The sequence below is a fragment of the Perissodus microlepis genome, chromosome 20 (genome assembly GCF_051167445.1).
Source record: "Perissodus microlepis isolate ML-2025 ecotype Zambia chromosome 20, ASM5116744v1, whole genome shotgun sequence".
NCBI classification, from domain to species: Eukaryota; Metazoa; Chordata; class Actinopteri; order Cichliformes; family Cichlidae; genus Perissodus; species Perissodus microlepis.
Window position 1 is genome coordinate 11,751,907 of NC_140480.1, and position 25,407 is coordinate 11,777,313.

Here is a 25,407-nt window from a genome sequence, read left to right on the forward strand (position 1 = left end):
AGTTTCTGAGACTACACGTTGCACAAAAACCCAACATAGGAAAATGTAACATAATGCATCAACTCAACTCAGCCCTTCACTCACTTTGACATTACCCGATACTAATATTTTTTTCAACACTAAGTGTTTTACGTTACATTTTTACTTGAAATGTTGATAATTTTTAAAATTATGTTGTTGTTGTTGTTCATTTTGTGTAACATACAACTGTTGAACAGTGGAGAAACAATATCATTTTTTCTTTTCCTTTTTTTTTTTTTTTTTAGATGAGACGCTGTTACGTTATGTAAAGATATTTTAAAGACAAACAGGCTAGATAGGTTTAGCCATTTACCCCGCTTTTGGTTGTGTGCCAAACGTCTACACCGCACTCCACCCCAGTAGGTGGCGACTCAACGTTGGTTTGACAGTTCACCGAAAGTAGGAGGAGGAGAAGAAGAAGAAGAAGTAGGAAGCGTCGCTAACAGTTTAGTTCTACACGGAAACGTCAGTTTCTGAAGCAGTAATATTCTAGTAATGTAAATATTAGTATTATTTTGATCTGGGTGTCTGGTACTTGCCCTGTCTGCCGACACAACATTGGTTAAATAGCGAAACAGTAAGGATATTTATGCTTCTATAATGGCACCGAGCTGCCTCGGCTAAGGTTATATAGCCCAGGTAAGCAACGGCTGCGAGTTGTTTTCATTCGACTAGCTAGTTTTGTAGTAGCTTTTCTACGTAGCGTAAAAAGAGCTGTCGCTTTCCAGTAAATGGCCTGCACTTTAGAAAAAGTGCTGGCCGATACTCGGACCCTTCTCGAGAGGCTAAAAGAGCACGACACAGCCGCCGAGGGACTGATAGAGCAGTCCGAGGCCCTAAATCAGAGAGTGCAGGGCATGAGAGAGGTGGGAAATGCTCTGCCAGACAAGGTAAACTCGAGCAGATAGCTCACGTTTATGAAAAGCTGCACTACTGCTTGGTGTACACATTGAACTAGTTAAACAGTGACCTGTACTACAAAGCGAGTTTCCCTCGTATCTAGGATATGCTTTCGTGATATGCGTTCGCTAAAGTCTTCTTTATCTGTTTCTTCTCTGCTCTTTTCTCAGCACACAGATGACAGTTCAGAGATACAGGAGCTCACGAAATACAAACCTCATGTCCTTCTGACTCAGGAAAACACTCAAATCAAGGAACTGCAGCGGGAGAATAAAGGTAAAAAAAAAAGAAGGTTCTGCTGACTGGCTGGTTTTATATACCAGTATTAACACTCTTTATGTCTTTGTAGAACTATGGGTGTCTCTTGAAGAACACCAGTACGCGCTCGAGTTGATCATGTGTCGGTATCGCAAGCATGTGCTCCAGCTGATGATGGCAAAGAAGGAGCTGGACACCAAACCTGTGCTCAGCCTCCATGAGGACCATGCCAAAGTACATCAACTCTGCATTTCTTTAATTTGCTCACACGTTTAATGGGCTATGATTCCAAATACATAGACACACAAATTTAAAATAAAAACAACAAACTTGATTTCTGACTCTTCTCCAGGAAGTGCAGAGCCAAGTGGAACGGATATGCGAGATGGGCCAGGTGATGAGAAGAGCAGTGCAGGTGGATGATAAGCACTATTGCTGTGTTCGAGAGAGGCTTGCTCAGCTAGAGGTGAGAAATGCAGTTATGCATGGACACAATGACACCTTTCCTCTTGAGGTCTGTGGAAAAATATGTGATTTTACCACAGACATCAGCTTCTGTGTCAAAATGATGCAACGATAATAGAGGATCATAAATGCAAATGAGAGCTGAGTTGTCAGTTTTTAGTGGGATGGCTCGGTTTAGCGCATCAGGTCAAGGAGCATGTTGTTTTGTTTGGGGGTTTATTAGGCCTTTTAAACCAGTCGGTTAGATTTCTTACTGTGCCATCTTTGCGATAACCTTTTGTGAGTTTTCTAAATATGCTACAACTGTAAAGTTTGTTGAAAAGGTACATTTTCCCAAACAGTAACAAACGTGTATTTAAGAATATAAATGAATAAAAGCATTCAGAACAATAGCTATCTTCCCAGGAGTGGCTGTTCTAGCAAATTTAGCCACAGACTGTGTAATGCTCATGGAAATGGCTAAAAATCCAAGAGCTACAGCTTAGACTCTACAGGGCTATGTTAGCATGTTAAATGAAAGGGAGAAAAAAAATCCTCTTTCCTTTAAAAAAAAAAACAAGGCAGCATTGTTAGTTTTGCATAACTGCACGGCATAAAGTTTGTCCTTTGGACAGACCAGACCAGTGTGGAAATGTTTGGCTGTAATACACAGCAGCTCATTCAGTGAAAACTGTCAAACACACTGGTGGAGCTGCGATAATTTAGGGCTTGTTTTGCACCTGAGCACCGTGAACTCTGAATCATCCGAAAATCCCTCTGCGTACCAAAGTATTCTAGAGTCAAATGAGGGAAGTCTTGTCTGATGGCTAAAGCTTGGCTGAAACTGACTCATAAAGCAGGACAATGATCCCAAGCACAGCAGCAAATCTGCAGCACAATGGCTGACAAAAAGGAAATCACAGCTTTGTAATATTTCAGTCAAGGTCCAAACCTCAACTCAGCTGGAACACTCTGGTGGGACCGTAACGTATAATCGTGATCTTCAGTGTGCTGAAGCAACATTGTAATGACCAGACTTCCTCCATAATGATGGATGGATAAAGCCGTACACAAGTTTTTACACGATGCTTCTTTTTATTAAATAAATAATGACATGACTTATTGTTCATCTGGGGCTGTATTTAAATAATTTTAGTACCTGCTAAGGAACTCATGATTTTTTTTTTCTTATTAGGTCTTATTGATAAAACCTGAGAAATAAAAGACGATGTACTTTCTTTTTAATTTGTCTGTATTTGCTTTGGTTATCTGCTTCCCCCAACACTGCCAAAGTGCAAAAAATTCTATCACAAATAAACAGTAACACTATTTAAAAGAGAAGATGCGATGCATCCATCACAATTTTCATTCAAAACCTGCTTGCATGGGGAAGCACATGCATGTTATAAGGAAGAGATATTTAACTTCAAAAGTTATGTTTGAAAAAAAAAATTTCTACCTTCAGATTGAGAACAAGGAGCTGCGCGATCTCCTGGAAATCAGCAAGAGCTCTGTGAAGACAACTAGCCAGTCACTAGCAGCAGAAGAAGGAGAAGAATCTCCTCTGCCAGGGTCCACCGAGTGACCTGAAGTACAGCTGGGATGAGGTTCCACAGGACCAGGAGAGGGGGCTGATTGTGTCTTCACCTGTGTTCACCACCACATTATAGATATTGTTATTTTAATTTTATTTTTTTACATGTGATGAAATGCAGTCCAGCATGAGGTTATCACCCACGATACACATGTACTGCAGCAAAGGCAGTAAAAGCAAAGGGGATTTCTTTAGTTTTTAGCCAAAGACACTTTTATTCTCCAAGGATACAGTTTCTACCTCTTTGCTGTTCACACACACAAACTTTCACAGTGAGTAAAGCACCCAAAACCAGCCCAACCTTTGAGTTCACTTGAAATCTATTAAGAAGCCAACTTGTAGTCCACACCATATAAGAAGCTGTGCTTGCTGCCAATAAGAGAACTTTTGGCTGTTTTACACTTTGCCTGCTGAGGAGTAACAGTGGAACCTTTGTTGTGATGTTTTGGGTTTGATATGTTTGATAAAGTCTCAATATATAACATGGTTTTCATGTTTTGGTACCTTAATTCTGTGTGTTAGACACAAGTTGTACAGTTTGCAGATTCAGAGTATTGCATACCAGCTAATGGCACATCTTTGTTAGTGAGAACACTTTCAAACATGCCAAGGTGTTTTTTTGTGTAATGGATACCATGTTTGTACGCTGTATGTTGTCAGAAACTGTATTTTGTCGTCTTAGGAAATCACGTTAGATGACTTCACGACAGTGTACTGATTTGTGTCAAATTAAACTCAGAAAGTTTGCTATACATAACAGCGTGCCTGGTTTTGTTTTCTTTTTTCCAAACTTTTTTACTGTACAGCTTGCTGGATATTGTATGGACCAAAGTGACTTGTTTGGGATAATCCTTTCTTTACCGCAAGCTGGCGCCATTCAGTTTTTGGGGTATAACCCATCGCGAGGTTTGCAAGAGTTTCAATGCTGCTTTCAAAGAAAAGACGTTAGTTGGTTTTCTTTAGTTTTTTAAATGTTTCCTCCTTAACATAAGTTCTGTCAATAACACCATGGCGGTAAAGGGTGAATGTTTAGACTAATCACTTATAAAATCATAAAATTTTCAGTGTTGTCTTTTATTCTTCTGCGTTTAAATCGTAACCCTAGGGATATATTTCCGACAACACGTGAAAGCATCACGCAGAGGTGCATTTGCTACTTCTAGCCTGCCACAAGCTAATGTTCAGTATGTCTGAGAAGGAGCTGGGGAAAAAGTGGGACCGATGCTTAGCAGACGGTGCCATTAAATTAGGTAAATATGCTTCAGTTTCTCAATCGTAACGATATTGTCCTGTACCAAAACTAGAGCCACTTAAGAAGCAGTTTATATTGAAGTCCACAGCTGTCATTGACTGGGCGAGAGGCTAACTAGCTAGCCATAAGGGCTTGTAAAGGACAACTGAATGACCAGTCATTTTTTCATGCTTTGTTTATTTTAAATACATACAGTTACGATTGGGTATACGCTGTCATTTTATTAAAATCTCAAGATATGTGGCCTTTGATGTTCTCGCTCATTTTTTATGCGTTTCACTTAGCCCAGTGCAAACGCTTCTAAGAAAATGTCAACCTAATTCTTAATCGCTGATTAATACTGACACGTCTTCTAGTACGCAACTTAAAGAATTTTACAAGATATTTCTGTCCCCCTCTTAATTCAGCATATATATATAAAACAGAACCAATAGTTTAGGTTATTCACATTTGAGCTATTCTGCGGTTTCGCTAACTCTTTTCGTTTTTCCAGAACTTAAAGAGTAAACAAGAAACGGCGTCAGATAGTAGGGGCAAAGTAGGATAATCTAGTAAAATAAGTTTTGATCTAAGGAGATTGTCCTGGCCAGGGGGTGCCTAACGTAACAGGGCCATGCACTTACTGTTAAGAAGCAAAGATCCATAAATTGATGCATATTTGAGTGGAGTTAGGTGCGGTGAAGAATAGGTAGGTTTACGCCAAGCAGGCCTACTTTATTTTAAAGAGACTGTGTATTAAGACGGTAAAATTCTTCTTATATGCTGTGGCAAGATAACATGAAATGTCTTTTTTTTTAACCATCTTGTAGAAAAAAGTGGGGGAAAATATTGCTCTTAAACTAATCATACAGCATAGATCAAATAATCATATGAAGTACTTCATAATAAAGCAATAAAAAGACTGTAGTATGGCTGCGTGAAAAATGTTGAACACATGATTAAAAGTACATTAACCAAAGGCAGCAGACGACATCATATACACCAAATAAGCATTACAAAGTAGCTGTATAAATAATACAGTTACAGGTCTACTTTAACAGCTGTTTTTTTTTTCTGTGTCTCTCAGGCACCGGTCTGGGATTAGGCATTGTGTTTTCTGTTCTGTTCTTCAAACGTAAGTAGTTTAATTGCTTTACTGAATCTCGATCAGCTCCTTTTGCTCAAAAGTCCTTGAGGAAAAAAAAAAGCATGGCTGCAGTAACACATACATATGGCTGTCTTTTACTGCGAATAGATGAGATGTATTTTTTTTGTCCACAGACAATAGTCATTTCAGATTTTAGATGTAGGTAAATGATGTGCCTTTGTTACGGGGACAGCAAAAGGCCCAAAAAGCTTTTAAAGAAGCATGTTAAAAATTGAGGTAATTACGATGGGGGGGAAAAGGCTACGGGGTGAAAGGCTGTAGCACATCATCTCTGATCTGTTTTTAATCATGCTGTGAAGTGCTTGAGTGTTTGAAAAGAATCTAAAGTATCTTTCTCAATTATAGGGCACACATGGCCAATTTCACTTGGCTCGGGAGCAGGGCTCGGCATGGCGTATGCCAATTGTCAGAATAACCTGAGGTCACATTATATACTGCACAGAGGCGATAAGGTTGGTTTGTCCATGGAAAAAATTGATAAATTGTTATAAATACCAGTAGATTTCATAAAGTCTGAAATGCGTATAATGCTGGCATAATTTCAGTCTCTGACTATATATATATATATATATATATATATATATATATATATATATATATATATATATATATATATATATATATATATATATATATATATATATATATATAAATAAATACTGAATTTATTTCTATTTTTTCTAGAGAAAGAGATAAGACCACTAAAACTAAATCATTTAAGGAATTGATTCCCCACTTCTAACTCTCAATAACAACCCTGTATCACTGGTTATGTAAATGAAAATTCATGAAACCTGTCTCTGTTTTCTTCAACAGGAGCAATAACTGCACGTCACCAAGGGACTGTCTCTTTTTTTTCCAAAGTGTTTGTTTTTGTTTTGATTATGGGTGCGTCACCATTTGCACTGTTCTACAGTCAGACTCTTGTCTCCCTGTTGACATCCTTCCTTGTATGACTGCATGATTTGTATATGCCCTATAAGGACGGTCTGTGTTTATTTAATAAAATAATTATTAAAAAAAAGAGTTGTGGGTTAATAATAAGCTGTTCCATACATGCTTTGTAAGGTATGTAATTGTGTACAAATCATGTTTAACCAAGTGGTACAAAGATGAGGATTGTGTAATACGTTACATCAGCTAGATTATACTTCATACACTCTGAGGAGTAATAATGACACTTGAGGAGGGGTAGGGGGTTAGGAGTCAAGTGTTAATGCAGTTTTGAAAAAGGTGCTTGAAGTAATTTTTCTGAAAACTGTCAGAGAAGAAGGCTGAGGCAGGGATGTAAAAGCAGTCCTATAAGGCTATTCAAATGTTCCTGTTAGGAAATGAAGGATTCTGGGGTTGTCTCATCATCTCTGTGCATTGAGAATAACAAGATGACGTAAAGTAGTTATTGTTATATAATAGGGAATTTCTTCACTAATGGTATAATGTGTGAGTCACCCAAAACAAACAAAAATATGCTGAAATATTACAATGCATTACTGAGAAACTGGCAAATTAAAATGCAATCAGTGTTATCATTCAAATACAGCTGATCCATGTTTTACGTAGTATTGGTTTTAAACAGTCATCTCCCTATAAATGATGGATCAATCACAATCACTGCAAAGTAACTTGTAACTAAGGCTGATAATTAAACACTTTGGTGGTGGCTGTGGTGGTGGAGTAGTGTCAAAATATATGTATATAGTGCATATGAGAAAAGAAAATCAAGGCGTGACGGACATTTTTAAAATTGTTATTCCAGAGTAGTTAAAAACACCATGTCCAAACAAGGGAGAAAAAAATCTAAACAAAACACCCACACTAGTTCCTATGATTTAGAATTAGCATATCTTGGCTGTGATTGTGCATGGTTATGCATTAACAGCTCAATGCTCTGACACGCTCCTTCTCAGTAGCTGTGCGCTCAGGCTGGGAGGCACGCTGGAGTGGCCGACACAGGGATTAACAGGACCGAGCGTTACATGGCTGTGATACCTGTAGAGCACTCGTGAACAGAGCGGTGCTTACAAATGACTGCTGCACAATTTTCTGTTGCTTTTTGCTGCCTTGCTGTGTTTCCCAGAATAAAACGGACTTGTGTAAGGCAGCAGAGCTCAGCAAGGCACAGCAAAGGACTTGCGAGAGACAGATCCACTTCTGTGAGGTGAGGTATAATTTTGAGCACTGATCCTTGTTCTCTTCATCTTCAGTGAGCCTGCTCTCATATGCCGATTCAAGGCTTTTCTGTTTTTGTGCCCTCCTCCGGAGCCTGTCATCATTGTGACATGCTGCTTCGAAACCCTCTTGTCAGCTATCGAACGGCTCATTCTGGCTCTTAGCTGTGGATGAGACAGGGACACACTGGCCAGGATGGAGAGATGAGTGAAACTGTGCTGGGGATTTGGATCACTATATTGGTGGGTGTGGAAGTAAGTCCAGGACACCTGGATGTATTTCTGGATGGAGATTTTTATCCATGGAGAACAGTTCAGTTAACCCTGATTTCTCAGCACAAGACCTCAGTGGCTTTCCATTCAACGATGTCCCTGAAATGTGAGCTTTTGCTGCAAAGGAGAACTGGTTAAGGTCTGTAACATCTAGTGCTGCCTGAAGAGCTCGTTCACTGACTTCTGCCAGCAGGTGCCATGGCTGACTCTCACTTGTCTGGGACCTTAGGGAGCTACAACGGCAGCTCCACCAGCACCAGCGCCTGGAACATCACCGGCAGCGGCCCTTGGTTGTTAGCTTTTATGCTGACCATCATCATCCTAATGACCGTCTGTGGCAACATGTTGCTCATTGCGTTGGTGTTTGCCCATCGCTCTCTGCGCTGCACCTCAAACTGCTTCCTGGTGTCTCTGTTCTTCTCCGATCTAATGGTGGCATTGGTGGTCATGCCCCCAGCTATGCTCAACGTTCTGTGCGGGGCCTGGGTGCTGTGGCCTGCGTTTTGCCCGGTTTGGCTTTGCTTTGATGTGATGTGCTGCAGCGCGTCCATCCTGAACCTGTGCTTGATCAGCCTGGACCGCTACCTCTTCATCATCTCGCCCCTGCGCTATAAGCAGAGGATGACCCCGCCTCGGGCGTTAATCCTTGTAGGGGCTGCTTGGGGGCTGGCAGCGTTGGCTTCCTTCCTGCCCATTCAGATGAAATGGCACAGCTTGGGCCACAGGAGCGGACACTCATCTGTTCTTGGGGTCAGCACTGGCAACATCAGCTCCTACTCTGACAAACTGTACCCAGAATCCTACTTTCAGCTGTCACCTTCAGGTGGCCTTTCCTTCCAGTGTCGTCTGCGGGTGACCCTGCCCTTTGCTCTGGTGGCATCTGTGCTCACCTTCTTTCTGCCCTCCAGTGCCATTTGTTTCACCTACTGCCGGATCCTTCTAGTGGCACGCAGGCAGGCGAAGAGGGTGGCGGCGCTGAGCCACCCGCCTCACCCGCACCCTTCTCTCGGAGAACCCTCCCGGCCTCCTTCGCCGGGCATTGCAGCAGGGCAAGCTCAGCAGGACGGAGATGACTGCAGCCATTTGGAGCCTCCTGTGTCACAAAACATGCCGGTAAGAAAAAGAGACACCAAACAGTTAAATGTAACAGAGCGAAGGCTGTCAGTGTATTACTGCCGACCAAATAATAACAAAAAGCACAGAAAAGGATGAGTGGATGAAAAGGATAAGCCTAAAGCCTTACCAATGAATCTATTGACATGAAACTCTCTCGGCATAGTAAGGACATTGTGGTGATGTTAAAGGCTGTTGCTAAGAGGTAGAAAGTGTCCTTGAATGTGAACATTTAAAGAGCAGGATTCAAATCAATGGTAGGAATGCAGCTCAAACGTGTCCTTATTTTATTCGATTTTTACTGGCTATGTCTTTTATGAAACTAAAACTGTGAAAAAGCAGAGAGGAAGTACACAGTGTTAAAAATAATTCTGCAGATAGTAAATGAACTGAAAACAAGTTTGCTCTTTAGCGACTCAGGTGAAAGGAGCAAGGCATCAAGCCTGGTGTAGGCAAGCAAGGTGTAAAAGCCCAGAAATAACGTTGGCGATTAAAGTACAGACTGTGTGTCAGATGTGCTGCAAGGATCACAGCCACATAGTCTGTCTCATTTTCCTACAGTAAAACCAAGCATATACACACGACCCACCCAAACACTCAGTTCTGCATGAATTTAAATTTCCCAATTTAAATATTAAAAGGGGAAACTGGACGGCTTTAAAATCAGCATCTTCACTGTATCCTCCATATCATGTATCAGCTTGTTCCAGCTCTTGGATGCAAACCTCTGAGGAGCTCGGTGATATTTAACTACACAGTCTCAGTTTATAATGACTGAAATGACAGTACAGTATACAGTATTCTTAAGATGAAGTGAATAAATATGTTTCCGCAAACTCTGAAAATTATTTTGATTTGACAAAAAGGAAGAACTCAAGCAAAACCACTAATCAAACAAATACAATGGTGTGCAAAAGTCTTGAGCCAGCACTCATTTCTTTATAATTTGCTTCCAAGGAGCCAGACTTTCTTTAGCCTTTCTGAAGGACTTTCAAAGTTTTTCTCATTGCTTCCTTTTTCGCTCATTTACAGTCCATTTTTTGTGCCTTACCATTTTTAGGAATGTAATTTTGTTTGTTAAGCGACTTGCATCAGTAGCAACAGATGTAATGGAGTGATGAGTCCAGAGAAAGCTGGAGGCTCTGTCATGGTTTGGACTGCATTTTATACTTGGTTTGGGATACTTTGTCAACACGGATGGAATAATGAACATAGAAAAGTGTTGTCAGATTTTGTTTCAGCATGACAATGATCCCAAACACACTACCAATGCAGTAAAAGCATGCCTGGATAGAAAAACACACAATGGAACACTACCAGTCATGGATTGGTCTCCCCAGAGCCCGGACCTCAACATTACTGCAGCAGTGTGGGATGATCTAGAGAGAAAGGACAGCAACATCTAAAGTAGAACTTCGATTGTCCTTCAAGAAGCCTGGAGAAAACTTGGCTTAGAAAGCTCAGCTGTGTTGAAGAATAAAGATGGTCATGCCAAATACTGACTTTCAAAGTAATCAGAAATTTGCCTTTTAAATTATTTTCTTGCATGTTTGCACTTTTCAATAAATTGGAGCACATATTGACAGTTTTTATGCAAAAGTATTTTTAAATATGAGATGTGGCTCAAGACTTTTGGACAAACTGCAAAGGGAGTCAAAATGGATTTGAATAACTAATGCCAAAGAGGATTTACATGATATCAGTGCTTGTTGAGATTAAGGATCTGTATTATACCCACCTGTCCACAGCCGTCAGTGAACAGCGAGCGTCGCCTGGCTCACAGGCAGGGTCGGAGGGCACTCAAGGCCAGTCTGACTCTGGGAGTCCTCTTGGGACTCTTCTTCAGTGCTTGGCTGCCTTTCTTCATCACCAACATGGCAGAGGTCAGTAGGAGTACCGGAGGCTGTCTCCAACACTAATGACACAGAGATGTCATAGAGGAAAAAAATGCAGCTGCTACATAAACATATGTAAAGGAATTATTAAATAGTTTGTGATCAGATGAGCTAGAAAAGAAAAATAATTTCATTCAATCCACGTTGGCTTCACATATATACAACATCCCTGAGCATCTTAGTCTTTATTAAGACTCAGTGCATCTATCTCAGTGATTCAGAGGTACTCTCACAAATTTATAAACATGGTGGGCACGAAAAGAGTGTGAAATACATGAAAAAAAGAAGAAAAAAAGAGAGAGAAAACCACTTGGATACTGATCTATTTTTGTGTTGGCCAGCCTTGGCGTCACAGCCTTGCCAGGCAATCTAACGAGGAAATAGATTGGCATTTCAGCTTTGTGTGGCTGACTCATTCCTAAAGCCTCGAAAACAGCCTACAAAAGTACCATTTATAATTGGTACTCTTTTCAAAGTGATTTCGATCTGATTAGACTGAATGAATATACACACTTATTACTCAGCAAACAAACAAGGAGGACCCCGAAAAACCTCGCCGAGAGTAAACGAATGTCAGAAAACAGCTTAATATAAATTGGTAATGACACTTGTCCTGTTTTTTTCAAGCTTTCAGTGATCCAGTCATTTTGATTTCCCATCTGTGCCCTCTCACTTCTCCCCTGCATAACACAGAGCACAGAGACTTGACTGTGCCTGCGCTCTCCTTTCTTTTTCGCACTCAATGTGGTGTGTGAAACGAACTCCCCCCATTTCTGTCCCATTCCCACCGCCTCCCTGCCTCATCTTGATAGTATTGGAAGCTCTCCTCTAACAGCTGTCCCCTTCTTTACTGTCGCTCCCCAAACCTACTGGTTATTTTCAAGATCAGTTTTCTTAACAGCCAGACAGAGAAAAAAAAACGATGCATCTATGTACCGACTTCTCAAAAATCATACATCTAGGGCTGCACACATATAGAGTGTTTTTAGGGTAAAACGCATGACGTTGAGTCGATTTTAAAAATGTCAATTAATTGAATTAATTACATCTATTGAAAAATGTATGTGCAATACACCTGTGTATGTGTGCGTATGTATTATTAATTTTCTATGTAAATGTAATTTTAATTCATTTTATTTCAACAATTTCATAATAAACAAATAAATGTGGGCTGTAAATTAGGTCAATAAAAATATACAACTTGGCAAAAAAATGTGCTTATTAAACTAATAAACATTCAATAGATGTTATAATGTAATAAAGCTAATACACAAGCATGTTCTTTCATTCACTGGCTGTTGTTTACAGTCTTCTACTTCCTTGGCGTTGTGTTACATTGTAATGTTTGTTGATGCATTATCATCTGTGTCTGTGCACACATCTGTGCATGATATGAAAACACATTAAGATTACCTTTACTTGAAGAGATTAGATTTTTCCTAATGTTTTACTAATTCTTTCTTATATTTAGGTACAATCTGGCAGTACTGGTGCATTTAACAAATAAATCAATCTTTTATGAGTACAATTTTGCACCAGTTGCAGCATGTGGTAGTGCATATTTGTGTCATCTAATAGCTGTTATTCATTTTCTCCATTTATGTTTTATGTGTTTTTGTATTGAACTTTTTCTCTTACATTAAGTTGTTAAACCCTAACGCCTGGATTGCCTTGTCACCATCCTCATCCAGGCAGTGTGTGAGTGCGTCCCCCTTGCGCTCTTTGACGCCATAACCTGGCTGGGCTACTGCAACAGTACGATCAACCCCATCATCTACCCGCTGTTCATGAGAGACTTCAAGCGAGCTCTGGGGAAGCTGTTGCCCTGCTGTTCTTCGCGGTCGCCCCGAAGACCCTCACCGGTGCTCTCGCTCTCTCTGCGTAACTCGGGAGAGCCCAACATTGCCAGCAGCCCACCCTCACCTCTGGCTTCTGACCCCACGCACCCGCCCGCCACCGCCACTGATGCTGTCAATCTGCTGGATGCCGAGCACGCTGGGCTTGAGTTGCCTCTCCTTCTCCCCAACCAGGTTGACACTTTGGACTGAATAGTACTTAAAGATAGCTTATAGGGTATATCAGGGTTTACAGTGGAAAAGTGCTGACAGCTGGTAACAATCTGACTTATTCACTGTGAGGCTTGGGCTGAAGAGACATTGAAAAAGAATCTATTTATTTTATGCTCACATTCTGTTAGGTCTACTCGCTCTCAGCCATTGTCAGGGTCAACAATATTTCCAATTGTCAGTGCCAGTGGAGAATGCAATTCTATAGTAAGGTGTGAATCACTACTGTGAGAGTCTTATAGAACAGAACAGGAAAAAAGCCTCATAAAGAAGACATATTTGTGGAATCACTGCTATCTATATGGAATCACACTATATATAATATCCTGAAACCAAGCCAACAGAAATCTACTTCAACCGGAAACACACAAAACATGACTGGTTTTTAATGCTCATAGCACATTTGTAAAATAAATTATGACCATATTTACATTTTTATAAAAACAATACAATAACCAAAATTATCATTCAATCAATACATCTAAACCCGTGTTTAAGCAGTCAAACAAAACACTTAATTCGGGGGATTTTCACTAGAAGCTGCCGTATGTGTGTGTCGGTTCTTGTGCAGTCTCTGGCATGTCACTTTGTTGAGAATGGAATGAATATTTTCTCCAATAACAAAAAAAAAAATCCAAACAAACAAACTTGAGAAGAGTTTACAAGGAAGCAGCCGGTCCAGTAACATGCTCTTTACAAGTTTGGCCGCTTTCACTTGTGCGAGTTCTCTGTAGTCCAGTGTGTGTCATCCCAGCTCCATGATATGTGTTCATTATCCCGGTCGTCCTTGTCTACACCATCACACCGGGCATTCACATCAGTGGCTGTCATGTTATTAGGAGCCTTCTCATCTGAAATATGAGGTGAATTGTTCTGCGGTGACATTTTGCTGTCTGATTCTGTATCGTTTAATGAGTCCAGCAGATCTGAAATATCAGGGATATCCCAACCGTCAGCAGTCTCCTCCGTCTCTGCCAACTCTTTGGCATCTCTGCTTTGTTGCGTCTCAGGCTTCTCAGTGTGGTTTTGTGTCTCGGCCGGTTGTCGCTCATTGGTGGTTTGGCCAGCGATGTCCACCGTCCCCTTTGCCACTGTTACATATTGAGGAATTGCAAAAGAGGCTCCCGGCACTTCTTTAGTGGGAACTCCTACTGCTACCAAGATGGTGTCCATCTGACGCATGTAGTCCAAGTGACCTTTAACCTAGGAGGCAGGAATACAGTGCTATTATCCATGATTAAAACCTCGTTCGTATACTACCTATTTTTTGTTCTTTTAAAGAAACATTTAGGCACAAATGTGGTATTTTGTACGATTCATTTATCCTGTTCTCCTCATTACATGACCGGGTATGTGCTGTATGGTGCTTCAGACATGTCAGGTATCTTTTTACTGCTGTGGTTTAAACCTTTACTCGAGTAACATGTGAAACCTCTAATGCTTTACTTGGAGCTACTACAGATGATGAGTAGTTGTGTTGACTTGAATGTTAGTAGAAAATCATTGCTGTGATGTGAAACAGACCAGCGGGGGCCTTGTTTTTCATAAATTTCAGCTATATTTAAACAAAACAACTTTCTTTTAATCTGCTAATAAAATAGTATTTAATATTGCTGCCTCACTTACAGAAACCCAAATCTTATTGGAAAACCTTCAATTTTTGTATTAAGTATTAAATAAATGTTTCTTCCAAAAGTAAGATGTAAAGTTGCAGTGATCCATCGTCTGGAATACCTGTGTGTAACAGTTTTGCTCTGTTTATTCCTTTAATCCCTACTCCTAAAAGACCCCTTTTAACTTATTATTTTGGTTTCAGACCCAATAGCTCAGTCATACATAGTGCACACTGGTTCTCAGGTTTCTTTTCCACTACTGTAAGCTCTTTATTTATTGTTTTCAGCCAAGTACTAACTGACAAGCCACAGTGGTTAACTCCACATGATCTGGATTTGGCAGACTTTTTAACACCAGGTGCTTTTCCTGATGCAACCCCAACAGGATTTGTGTCCCTCCTGGGATTAAACTGGAGATCTTTTGCTTGTTAGTCAGTTGTGTAAACCACGACACCATGAGCTTTTAAATCTAGTAAAAATGTTTTTTTAAATTGCAGTGATAAAATGAGGCACAGCATTTCCCTTACCTTCCTCAGATCAGTTATTACAGAGTAAAGGGGTCACACAAGGATCTCTGCTTTCTTTGTGTTTGCAGAAACACTGCTGCCATGTTTTGAACAAAAATCCTGATTCGTGATGTCACTGGATACTTAAGCTGAGAGCTTACAACAGTTGCTAAGTCCAGTTATTTTAGAAATGATCCATTACTGATGCATATTTTTATATTGACAATGAAGAAACCTTACCTTCTGCTGTACTCCAAAGTACCCTTAATGGTACTAGTACTCCAACAGCAGGGTAACAGCAGAAGACAGTTAGCGACTAGCTGGGGTGTATAGCAGGTTTAACAGGCTGAAAACTCCTGACTCTAACCCTGAACACTGAGGTCATTATATCTGAGAGGGGAAACTTTTCAATTAAATCTGACCGTGTTCACCCTGATCAACAATGGACCTCAGCGAGCAAGAGTCACCATGGCAACTGGTAAATAAAAAGCAGAGCCTCCACGTTAATCCAGTAGGGCTAGAAATACAATTGTATGCCAGTGCAGACCATGACATTTATTTAAAATTTAAAAAAAAGCATGTCATCCACTAAGCCATCATTTATCAGACTTGAAATTATGAAGTTTTAAACATAATCATTCAGCTGTTACTCTGATAACAGCAGCTCAAGATGGAAATCAAAAAGATACGACAGAGTCAGACCCAGGAATAATCAATTTGGTTATTAGTAGTGGAAGAGATGTCTGCATTTGACGTGAATGTTTAGATGTTGTTTTTAAATTTAAAGACTACGTTTACTGAAGTTTGATCTATTGATCAGTATCCTGTGTGTGTCAAAGCTTCAAACCCCAGGAGCACACATGGAGTTAAATTTAGCCTTGGTTCAGGAGCAGGAAACCCAGAGTTTCCAGTGAACCTGTTTTCCTGAACAGTCCCCAGGTGATCGCTGCGATGTATTTGCTTTGCGCTTAAACATCCAGATGGTTCCCTCAGGAGTCAAAGGAGACGACACTCACGCTCACTCTGTATCTGCTTGATGTGTAAATAGCAAGTGTTTTGTATAACAACTTTACAGGGTGAAAATATGTCAGTGTTGTGTTTGATGTGACAAAGCTTATATAAGCTGTGGATTAGGGCTGTGCAAAAGCAAATCTGGAAACGCACAGCTACCTGATGTGATGGTTATGTGGTATGAAATCAAAAGTCAATGTTCCTTTTGAAATGTCATACATGAATATGGAAGAGTAGCTACAGATCTTTTGTCTGAATTTCTTCTCATGTAGGAATGAGCTACTTCATTTCCCTCTCATGAATTATTCAGGTGCTGCTTCTATTATTTCAAAAACATAAATTGACCCCCTAACAGACCAAATTTGAGACGATGCACTGCATGTGGTTTTTCTTACTCTTTGAACACTTTAAAATTCCAGTTCCTTTACCTTCAGCCGTGCTTTAATTTACCAAGGTGTACTTCATCAGATTTCAAACACAGGCTCTGACTCACCACCGAGGAAAGATCCACATTGATTATGCGCTGATCCTGGATGTTGATTGGGTGCAGGCCAGCAACAGACAGCTGTGCAGCTGAACTTCTGTACAAGAATCCCAGGAGCCAGTCCCCTCTGATAGGTATATAGATCAGAGAGTCCTTTATTCATGCAGTCATTGCAAAACACATCTTGCTGCTGTGACAGTTGTTTGCAAAGTTGCATGAGGAACATAAATGGACTCAGCTCACCTACTGGCTAAATGATTACTACAACAAAAGCATAAAGCATCTGCAAGCATTTACTGTTAAAAAAAAGGTTTCATTTCTGGATTTTTAAATCAGGAACGAGCTCTTCCTTACCTGGAGTATCCGTTTACTATTTTTCCAGCTACTACTCTTGCCATTCTCTCCCAGGCCTTCTCAGATCCATCTACTGGGGCCCCCAGGAGGACCACATCCTCCACTACTCCTTCACTACCTGAGGATTCAAAAACAACACAGATGAATTTTTAGAGTCTGAAAAATGCGGGATACAAAGTAGAAATGTATCCATCATCATCCTCTAATTGCACCTTGGTCACTGGCGAGCTCCTGCAGGCAGTAATAGATAACTCGAGCTCCAAGACTGAAACCTATGAGGCTGACGGGCCGCTTCCCCTTCAAACACATGAAAGGAACGGTGAGTAGCTTTAATTTTCCTGCTGTTTAGTGAACACAGGCATATTCATAGTAAAGAAAAACAATTTAGAGAAGCAATGAATGCAGCGAATAACAGAGTCATCCTGGTTAATGTAATCCAGTGAAGAGTGTGTACACAGGCACCACAGGTGAAGCGCACACATGTTGCTGCATGCCATACAGCCTTCTTTCTTCTAAGGCTTTGAAATTCTACTGCATCAAGCAGATGAAAGGTGAGAAGTGATGTGGCGATAAGATTGTATTAACAAAGATACCAAATAAAAGGCTACCTGCTGTCGGCTTCTCAAAACCTGTGCCAGGTGTTTCCCCACCTCGGCGGAACGGTTCAGACAAACACACCAGGGGTTGTCGATGACGCTGGCTGCTGCCAGCAAAGACGCAGGCCACGTCAACGCCGTCACAATCCCTGATGGGAATTGTTAGAAAGCAGTCGAAACTGTAAAGGATGACTACTGGTTCCAAAGGTTACTCACATCCCATCAGCTCACATCAGATAACACCAACAAGAGCTTCTTGCACAGTGGTCCTACCTGACAGCACAGTGTACTTTAGGGCTTCCTGAGCCACCATGCTGACCAGCCCATCCAAGAGAGACGTCATGGCTGAGCCCAGATCCCTGAGGAAGCGTGACTCCCACACTAGGCAGTACTGTTCCCCACACTCGCCCAAACTGCACCACGGGGCCTGGAACGAACCTGGAACACAGCAGTCGTGTTTATTGTGGGTGATCAACTAAGCTGCACTTGTATTTGAAGTGTTTTTTAAATTTGTTCTTTTATTTTCGTTAGCTGTTTTTTACGTGTAGGTGGTTCACAAATTCCTTTGGGGTTGCGTCAGGGAGGCCATGTGGTGTAAAAAAAAAAAAATCAGCCAAATCAAACATGCAGACCTCGCCGCTGTGGCGACCCCTTGTGAATAAGGGAGCAAGCGAAAGTAGCATTTTATGTGTAGGTGGTTCTAAATTGAGTAAAAGAGCGTACGTATTAGTGATGGAATGGAGCTGCAGGAATACAGCTGCATTGTTTTATGTAAAAGCACATCATAAGTGGCTTGTTTGTATAATCTCTGCTAGAGTAGATTCAGAACATTATGTGGAGAACTTTACTAGGGTTGACCACATCCGCTTGTTTATTAGCAAAAAGACCATAGCGAATGTCTTTGACTAACGTGCTTGTTAATCTGTTTCTTTACCCCTCTGTGCATTTGGCCCTGGCACTGATTCTACTAAATTTATGCAGCGCTCTGAAAACAAACTATGCAGGATTAACTGTTCAAAGGTCACACCACAGTCAAATTACAGCATTTGCTTCAGTTATAGAACAAATTATGTGTACATTGTTTATCACGTATAAAGGTTAACACAAAAAATGCATTCAATTATGTTCGTATCTACATATTTAAAATTTTATGGAAAAAAGTTCACAGCGAGGATATGGAACAAAACTAATGGTCAGCCTTGAGGTGAATCTGGCAAACTGTCACTGTATGACTCAGGAGTGGAGAGCAGTGCTCTACTAACACTGTGTAAAGTGGGGATAGAGTCCTGCTGACATCAACTGATGACACAGTCGGGCAATAAAAGGGATACTTTGTGGATCCCCTCAATCCCACTGTCATGTCTTCCATAGAGGAAGCAGACTTTGAAGATGACAAATCCATCAATGGGTCATTGAGGTAAACAAGTCCTTAATGTATGAGGATGCATGAGATCCACCCTGAGTTCATTAAAGCTCTGGATTTTGTGGGACTGTCTTGGTTGACTGGGCTATAAAATGTTGTATGGAGATCCCGTACGGTGCTTCGGGACTGGAAAACTATGGTGGTGAGCACAGAGACTGTACTCCAATCACAATCCAGGGCAGACCCATGCATTTTGCCCCATGACAGCTAGGACAGGGTTCAGCCCAAACTGGGTGAACGGTTAATTAACTGGATGGATGCATGGATAGATTTTTCAACTGCCCACACCTAATTACTGGAAACTGGAGGCGGTTGTGGCGAGACAGCAGAAGCAATACTTACTGTATTTACCACTACAGAGCCAGCCTGTCACTGCAATGGTCACATGAAGATGCTTCCCAGAATTCAATGGCAGGAATTCAAATTCTTCTATCGCCCCAACACACTTCTTCATCTTATAGCCTGGAGAGAAAATGGATTAATCCTTTAAAATGTGATACAATTCTGTTGCCTTTTGGACAATTAAAAAAAAGCAGGTCTTATCAAATTACGTTCAAATTCTAATAACTAATAATTAGTATCAGCACAGTCATCAGTGCTCTTACCTGTCAGTCCAGCCCCTGCTGCTCCGAACAGAGAGGCCATAATTGCAATGCCAGTGACCGAGCCCAGAGCAGCAGCACCTCCAGCCCCCAGCACAGCACCTGCACCTGCTGCCACCAGAGGGGCTGCCAGCCCACCTGTCACACCTGGCAAAGGCAAAAAAAAAAATAAATCAGTCAGTACAGAATACAAAAGCGAGTCAAAGCCACTATCTGTCAGCTCGAGAATTCTGATGATTTCTCTTTTGTTTTTGTTGATTTAATTATCAGCTGATTATCATTTGATTCAGGAGACTTTGAAATTCTGAAGCAAGAATAATCACCGATCACTGTTCCTCCACCCACAGTGGCAAGTCCAATCAGGAGGTAACGCCGTAGCTTTCGCCCTCTTTCTTTTTTCCGCCGCCGTGAGGACTCCTCTCTAATTGAAAAGGACAGATCATCCTTATGTGGTGAAACATCTACTTGCTGTAAAAACAAATAACGTCACATGCCTCTTCTGGCCCATTTAAGTTGACATCTTGAACACAATTAGCTGATTGTTTATCTTCATGCTGTCATTCTGACTACAAGTGTGACTGCCATGTGCAGCCGTTGTGTGATTTTTAACAGTCTGGCACACAAGACAGTTGGCCAAATGAGCAAAGCAAAAACATTTTATCATGAAGTATCTAAAATGAACTAACATTAAATAGGTTTATAACAGAATGAAATGCCTTATCATTTGTACTCTAAACGGTGAACTCAGACACGTAAATGCATCATTCATCCTTTCATCCCACCATCCAAGCCATAACCTACTCGCTCTCCTCTCCCCCTTCCCTCAGCCTCTCTCCTAGTGTTTCTTCAAACTCCTCCAGCTCCTGTGGAGAGACTCGCAGCAGACAGCTGATGTGACGGATGAGAACCCTTGCCCTGGCATCATACTCGCCTGAGTACCAAAAAATGTTAAAATTGTTAAAATTGAATTTACAACAACTGTTAAAAGTTTTCATCTGGCTGTTTCTTGATGACAACAGGCCTTTTAATATATATGTATGTATACACATATGTATAATGATGTTTTCTTTTAATTTGGAGTGATTAGCCTTAAAGTATGAAAATCCCTGGTTTATTCTTAAACGCCTCTTACCATCTTTGACAGAAAAAGACACCAGATCCTGTAACAGAAAACCAAAGCTGGTTAGGGATAAGAGGGTTTGCAAAGATAAATACAATGCAATATATTTTCAGCTATCAAAAACAAGCAAAAAGATCCATTGCTGTGCACTGTTGTGATCCCAGTATCACCGAACTACAAGGAGATTTGTAGTTCAGGGTCATTTATCCTCTGTAAGAGTGACAAACACCTGCGTGATGGGGGTGGTCCCTGCTGCCAGCAGAGGTTCGCCCTGCAGGGTGGAGAGGAAGGTGTCAGAGCCCTCGAAGCCTAAACCTGACAGGAAGGCTCCCATAACTGGCATCACCGACTCATCCAGATCCAACCAGTGGACTAAGGCCTGTAGGTACTGCTCCCTAAATACGCTGAAAAATAGAAGAAGCAGGCGCTACTCAGCACAAGGCCAACACTGATATTGCCATGAGGGAATTTCATGGCTCATCCTTTCATGGTTACCTATTTTCAGATCCAGGAAACAACTGGCCCAAGGAGACACCACAAAGAGCAGCATAAGCAAACCGGCTCTGTTCAGAAAACTGTCTGCCGATTGTTCTCTCAGGGCTTTGGTCACATGGGCCATCTCGTGTTGTTCCTGCTCCCCCTGGGTCTGAGATGATATGGTCAAAGCTTAATGATTAACTATAATTCAAGAATTGAATTTAGTCAGATTCAACTAGAAGCCAAATACACGTGTCACACTAGGAATCACTAAACTTGCAGTAATGTATTCGTACATGTGGGTCAAGTGACAAGCTGTAATAATGCCATAATAATGTAGACGTTAGTTTATTATAAATGCTGTATGGTGCATTTACCTACATGCCGAATTTACCACAAGACCTCAGTAGTTTAAATGTAGGCTAATGTAACCTTTTACGGGATAACTTTAATGACATAAGAAAAAAATCAGTCGTAGACTGTCCGAGTTTTGAATGCAGTTTGTTCCATGTGCCATGCTGAACTAGGTACATGTCTAACTTTGTGCCTCTCACTAGCTCTCTGATGAACTGACCCGAATTCAGCGTACTGGGGCTATTCAAATGTGATCCACTTATTTATTTTTTTCAACACTTTACTCTCGCTTTTACCATATATAATATTTATGTAAGTTAAACCAATAAATTTTAGCAACACAAAAATTTAGCTGCTAAACAGCTGGCTGTTAGTGGCTTCTTCTCCGGTCAACTAGCTAACGGTTTACTGGGAACTTTTCATAACATTACCACTCCTATTACTTACTATTTATAATTACTACTATGGCACCAGCGAATATAGCAAACTCATTTTATGCGGTACCTGGTGCAATGTTGGCTTCCGTACTGCTCTGTTTTTCCTCCATGGTTATTGATATCACAACTCCGCAGACTGAACTTTTGTTGCATTGACGTGTATGATGTGAAATGCGCGAGACAAACGCGGTCTAAAATGTGGTCAACTTACTTGATAAAACCAAGTATGTATGTCGTTATAACAATCAAATAATAGAACCGCTTCTAAAATTCAATTTTCTGTATTACTATAAAAACTGTTTTTGAGTCGCACCCGTGGCTGTCAAAAGTCCAACTTTAACATGTACGACGGTAAGTGAAGGTATCATTTGTTTTTCAACTTTTAAGTGACGTAACTTCCACGTACTCTGAGGAAGGTCCGTGGTATGTTCCCCTGTTGTATTCGTTTGGAAGTGATTTTCGAGACACTGATTAAATATAATTTTTTTTTCTAAAGTTTGGATCAGGACTGAGCAGTTAAGTGCGCTCGTTTTACAAAAACTCCTGCTCCATACAAGGAGAGGAGAAATACTGATAAAGCCCTGCTTGTGACACACTGGTGTTATATAATTCTGACCAGTAGGTGTGAGTGTAGCATTTATTTTCTAACACAACCTTTTTCTGGTTCATAACCCTGCTAATGTTTGTTTTGTTTTTTTTTCTTCAAATTGATCATTGTGAAGTTTTTCAAAATTTGAAGAGCATGTTGTTCACATATATGTACCGACATGATCCAAGGTCCATTTATGACAGTTTGACTGCCTCCAGTGATGCTTATCCTCAGATGTAGACTGACAGTGTATGAGAAAGAGGGCTGTCTGCCAAGGACATTGTCAAAGAAGCGCATTGTAATCACTTGATCAGATGTGGCCCATGGCCAGATGTGAAACAGAGAATTACATTATTCAGTGCAGTGTTGTAAGTAAATGGATTTGATCAGTGTTAAAAGCATAAAGAGAAAAGAACAGACCCTTTCACAGCAGTATGCTTAAGTATATAGTGAATGTAGTATAGGATGATAGATTAGTTCATTACAGTATAATGTAGTTTAGTAAATAAATGATTATAGATAAAATTTTAATTACTATATTGTGCATTATATATATATAATATTACAAATTTTAGTTTAAAAAAGGGGAGGGATGGCAGCATGGTGGTTAACGCTGATGCCTCAGAGAAGTAGAGAGAGCAGGTCCTGAGTTTGAATCCACCATCTGGCTGTGAGTTGCATGCTCCCCCTGTGTCTGTGTGCTTCTCTCTGGCTATTCAGCAGATCTCTATTCAACAGACTGGTGACCCTGCTTGTATGGATAGGCTCATATGTAAATATACATATATATATACTTCAAACGCAAGTCTTTTGGGGGAAAGGAAGGCCAAGGCACATGATAAATGAAGTATTAAAGTAAAATGTTCAGATTAACACAGCATAACATAGCCTCCAGTCAATTTATACAAAACAAAAACTGCATGCTTCCCTAGAAACAGCTGTTAAGTGACCTCCTGATGAATGCACATCTTCTACAAGGTTCAGAAAAAGGTCCCTGAACCTTTTCAAACAACCGTTGTTTGTCTTTCAGTGTATATCTTATTCTTCCTCGTGGAAGGCCTGGGAACATTTGTCTAATGTGCAACATTTGGTTCACGAGCTTTGTTTTCCCCTCATTCTTTTTCATTTTTTGTTACTTTGTTACTTTTTATTTCTGTTTTTATAACTATGTTCCTCTGAATACAAAGCTGAAATAGCTCGGTTTAGTGGATCCGCTTTTGAAATACTCTTCTAAGAGGTCTCTCTGACCTCGTCCCAAAATGTTTATTACACATGTATTTTACCCAGACCTTGTATATGCACTCTGTGGTCTGTGTTATGGCTGATGTTCTCTCGTATATCTTGTGTTTGCGTGTTTGCCTTCTCACTCCTTTCCCGTCTGTGTCATCAGCTCCTCCACTTTTACTGTATACCCCCCCCCCACACACACACACCCCAAAAAACAAAACAAAAAAAAAACAAAGACTAATGCAAACACAGGATATGTGAGCAAAGGTGGATTACACTCCCACCAGGTCTTTGTGTGAAAGAACAGCCAGTACAGTGTGGGTACTTTGTCATAATAATATCCGGGCCTTGTCACAGAGGAATCTCCAAACCTATGTGAGCCGTATTTGTCTGACCCTCAGAGCCATCCTGTTTATACAGCCCCAAGAGTATCATACACAAGCCTATGTATGATGTGATGATATATACAGTGGCATGTCTTTATTTATTTAATTTCTTTCTTGAATAGTTTGAATAATGATTCATACATTAAACACAGCAAGTACAGCACCGCTAATCACAGACAATATACAGATTAGAGGCACTGTAAAGAGTTGCTAAATAGGACCCCCATGACTTATCAGCCTTACAGACATAACCTTTTCAGCTTGTCTCAACTTGTAATCAGGGAAAAATAAAAGCCCAGGATACGAGTTTGAAAAACCTTGAGTGCTGAAAAGCAGTGATAGAAAAGATAATACGAGGTGAACCACTGCGCCGTCTTGCATAAAATTCAGGCTATGTATTTGCACACCTGCCCTCAGTGTCCCTGGCAAACACATTTCTGCTGTTACCAGCGCACCGGTGCTACTTTTTATAGCACTGCTGGGATTAAAATAAACTGTTTTACCGCTGGGCAGGCTTAACTCTGATCTATCAAATTTGTGGTCTCAGTCATGCTTGCAAAGGCAAGTCCCTTGATGTGCAAATATTAATTTTTTGCAACTGCCTACATATTCCACACAGAGTGCTTTTACACAGTTCACAAATCTGCCATCTGCCTGTGTCTCCACACAAGTGCTGTAAGGAAAGGAGCATTTTCAAATCCCTGCGTTATATTTTTGATCTACTTATTTTGTCTTTAACAGTTGTGGTTTCCAAATACACTGCTGTAACCTATTTGAAATATTTCACATGTCAACTTTTTTGACATCTTTTTAAGTTACTTAGATTCTTAGAAGAACATGCTACTGAGCATGCACATAGTCTTACCTGTGGTTTTGTGTGTTAGCCTGCTACCATTTTCAAATGTGTGGTAAGAACAAAAAGTGTGCCTGAGGCTAAAGGGGGTTTGTCTTTCTGGTAATTCATCCCAGACTGTTGTGGAAAATATATTATTTTTGATCTTACATAGAAACTTAAGGTTGCCACCATTCAATCTGCCCATGAAATTTATACCAATGCTAGTATTTTTACTCAAAAGCAACAATCTGCAGTTAGCGGT

General features: G+C 40.6%; 4 protein-coding genes and 1 long non-coding RNA gene across 6 annotated transcripts; 3 read left to right on the forward strand and 2 right to left on the reverse strand.

The window, feature by feature from the left end:
• Positions 1–416: 416 nt before the first annotated feature.
• Positions 417–3,974, forward strand: sike1 (suppressor of IKBKE 1). Its single transcript, XM_084916791.1, has 5 exons — positions 417–911; positions 1,092–1,197; positions 1,271–1,413; positions 1,532–1,645; positions 3,089–3,974. Exons 1-5 carry the CDS (start codon positions 753–755, stop codon positions 3,206–3,208), a joined length of 642 nt encoding a protein of 213 aa, XP_084772917.1. The 5' UTR covers positions 417–752; the 3' UTR covers positions 3,209–3,974.
• A 351-nt stretch (positions 3,975–4,325) lies between these two features.
• micos10 (mitochondrial contact site and cristae organizing system subunit 10) lies at positions 4,326–6,642 on the forward strand. The gene is made up of 4 exons (XM_084916792.1): positions 4,326–4,467; positions 5,536–5,583; positions 5,962–6,068; positions 6,433–6,642. Exons 1-4 carry the CDS (start codon positions 4,395–4,397, stop codon positions 6,439–6,441), a joined length of 237 nt encoding a protein of 78 aa, XP_084772918.1. The 5' UTR covers positions 4,326–4,394; the 3' UTR covers positions 6,442–6,642.
• A 705-nt stretch (positions 6,643–7,347) lies between these two features.
• LOC146364175 (uncharacterized) lies at positions 7,348–11,246 on the reverse strand. Its single transcript, XR_014798879.1, has 2 exons — positions 10,909–11,246; positions 7,348–9,150 (listed from the first exon to the last, which is right to left on the reverse strand). It is a non-coding gene; the product is annotated as an uncharacterized LOC146364175 (long non-coding RNA).
• htr6 (5-hydroxytryptamine (serotonin) receptor 6) lies at positions 8,256–13,869 on the forward strand. Its single transcript, XM_084916790.1, has 3 exons — positions 8,256–9,170; positions 10,919–11,053; positions 12,757–13,869. The coding sequence occupies exons 1-3, from the start codon at positions 8,256–8,258 to the stop codon at positions 13,111–13,113; spliced, it is 1,407 nt and encodes a 468-aa protein (XP_084772916.1). The 3' UTR covers positions 13,114–13,869.
• Positions 13,843–22,463, reverse strand: tmco4 (transmembrane and coiled-coil domains 4). Of its 2 annotated transcripts, XM_084916789.1 has the most exons (14): positions 22,176–22,461; positions 21,336–21,486; positions 21,070–21,244; positions 20,853–20,880; positions 20,522–20,651; positions 20,044–20,141; positions 19,724–19,867; positions 19,461–19,580; positions 17,969–18,133; positions 17,708–17,844; positions 17,312–17,396; positions 17,100–17,217; positions 16,755–16,872; positions 13,843–14,334 (listed from the first exon to the last, which is right to left on the reverse strand). In XM_084916789.1, the coding sequence occupies exons 1-14, from the start codon at positions 22,216–22,218 to the stop codon at positions 13,843–13,845; spliced, it is 2,004 nt and encodes a 667-aa protein (XP_084772915.1). In that variant the 5' UTR covers positions 22,219–22,461. The 2 variants fall into 2 exon arrangements, with proteins under 2 accessions (XP_084772915.1, XP_084772914.1); XM_084916788.1 differs by having other exon boundaries at positions 20,522–20,880; positions 22,176–22,463.
• Positions 22,464–25,407: the final 2,944 nt, after the last annotated feature.

Bases quoted from the DNA above. Each gene is read 5' to 3' on its own strand.
- sike1 (XM_084916791.1), top strand. From the start codon at position 753: ATGGCCTGCACTTTAGAAAAAGTGCTGGCCGATACTCGGACCCTTCTC. The intron at 912-1,091 runs GTAAACTCGAGC...CTCTTTTCTCAG, and splicing joins GAAATGCTCTGCCAGACAAG to CACACAGATGACAGTTCAGA. The intron at 1,414-1,531 runs GTACATCAACTC...ACTCTTCTCCAG, and splicing joins TCCATGAGGACCATGCCAAA to GAAGTGCAGAGCCAAGTGGA.
- tmco4 (XM_084916788.1), bottom strand. From the start codon at position 22,218: ATGGAGGAAAAACAGAGCAGTACGGAAGCCAACATTGCACCAG. The intron at 17,218-17,311 runs GTGCAATTAGAG...TTGAATCCTCAG, and splicing joins GGAGCTCGCCAGTGACCAAG to GTAGTGAAGGAGTAGTGGAG. The intron at 14,335-16,754 runs GTGAGTCAGAGC...CCTGCCTCCTAG, and splicing joins ATGTGGATCTTTCCTCGGTG to GTTAAAGGTCACTTGGACTA.
- micos10 (XM_084916792.1), top strand. From the start codon at position 4,395: ATGTTCAGTATGTCTGAGAAGGAGCTGGGGAAAAAGTGGGACCGATGC. The intron at 4,468-5,535 runs GTAAATATGCTT...TGTGTCTCTCAG, and splicing joins AGACGGTGCCATTAAATTAG to GCACCGGTCTGGGATTAGGC. The intron at 5,584-5,961 runs GTAAGTAGTTTA...TCTCAATTATAG, and splicing joins TTCTGTTCTGTTCTTCAAAC to GGCACACATGGCCAATTTCA.
- htr6 (XM_084916790.1), top strand. From the start codon at position 8,256: ATGGCTGACTCTCACTTGTCTGGGACCTTAGGGAGCTACAACGGCAGC. The intron at 9,171-10,918 runs GTAAGAAAAAGA...ACCTGTCCACAG, and splicing joins CTGTGTCACAAAACATGCCG to CCGTCAGTGAACAGCGAGCG. The intron at 11,054-12,756 runs GTCAGTAGGAGT...ATCCTCATCCAG, and splicing joins TCATCACCAACATGGCAGAG to GCAGTGTGTGAGTGCGTCCC.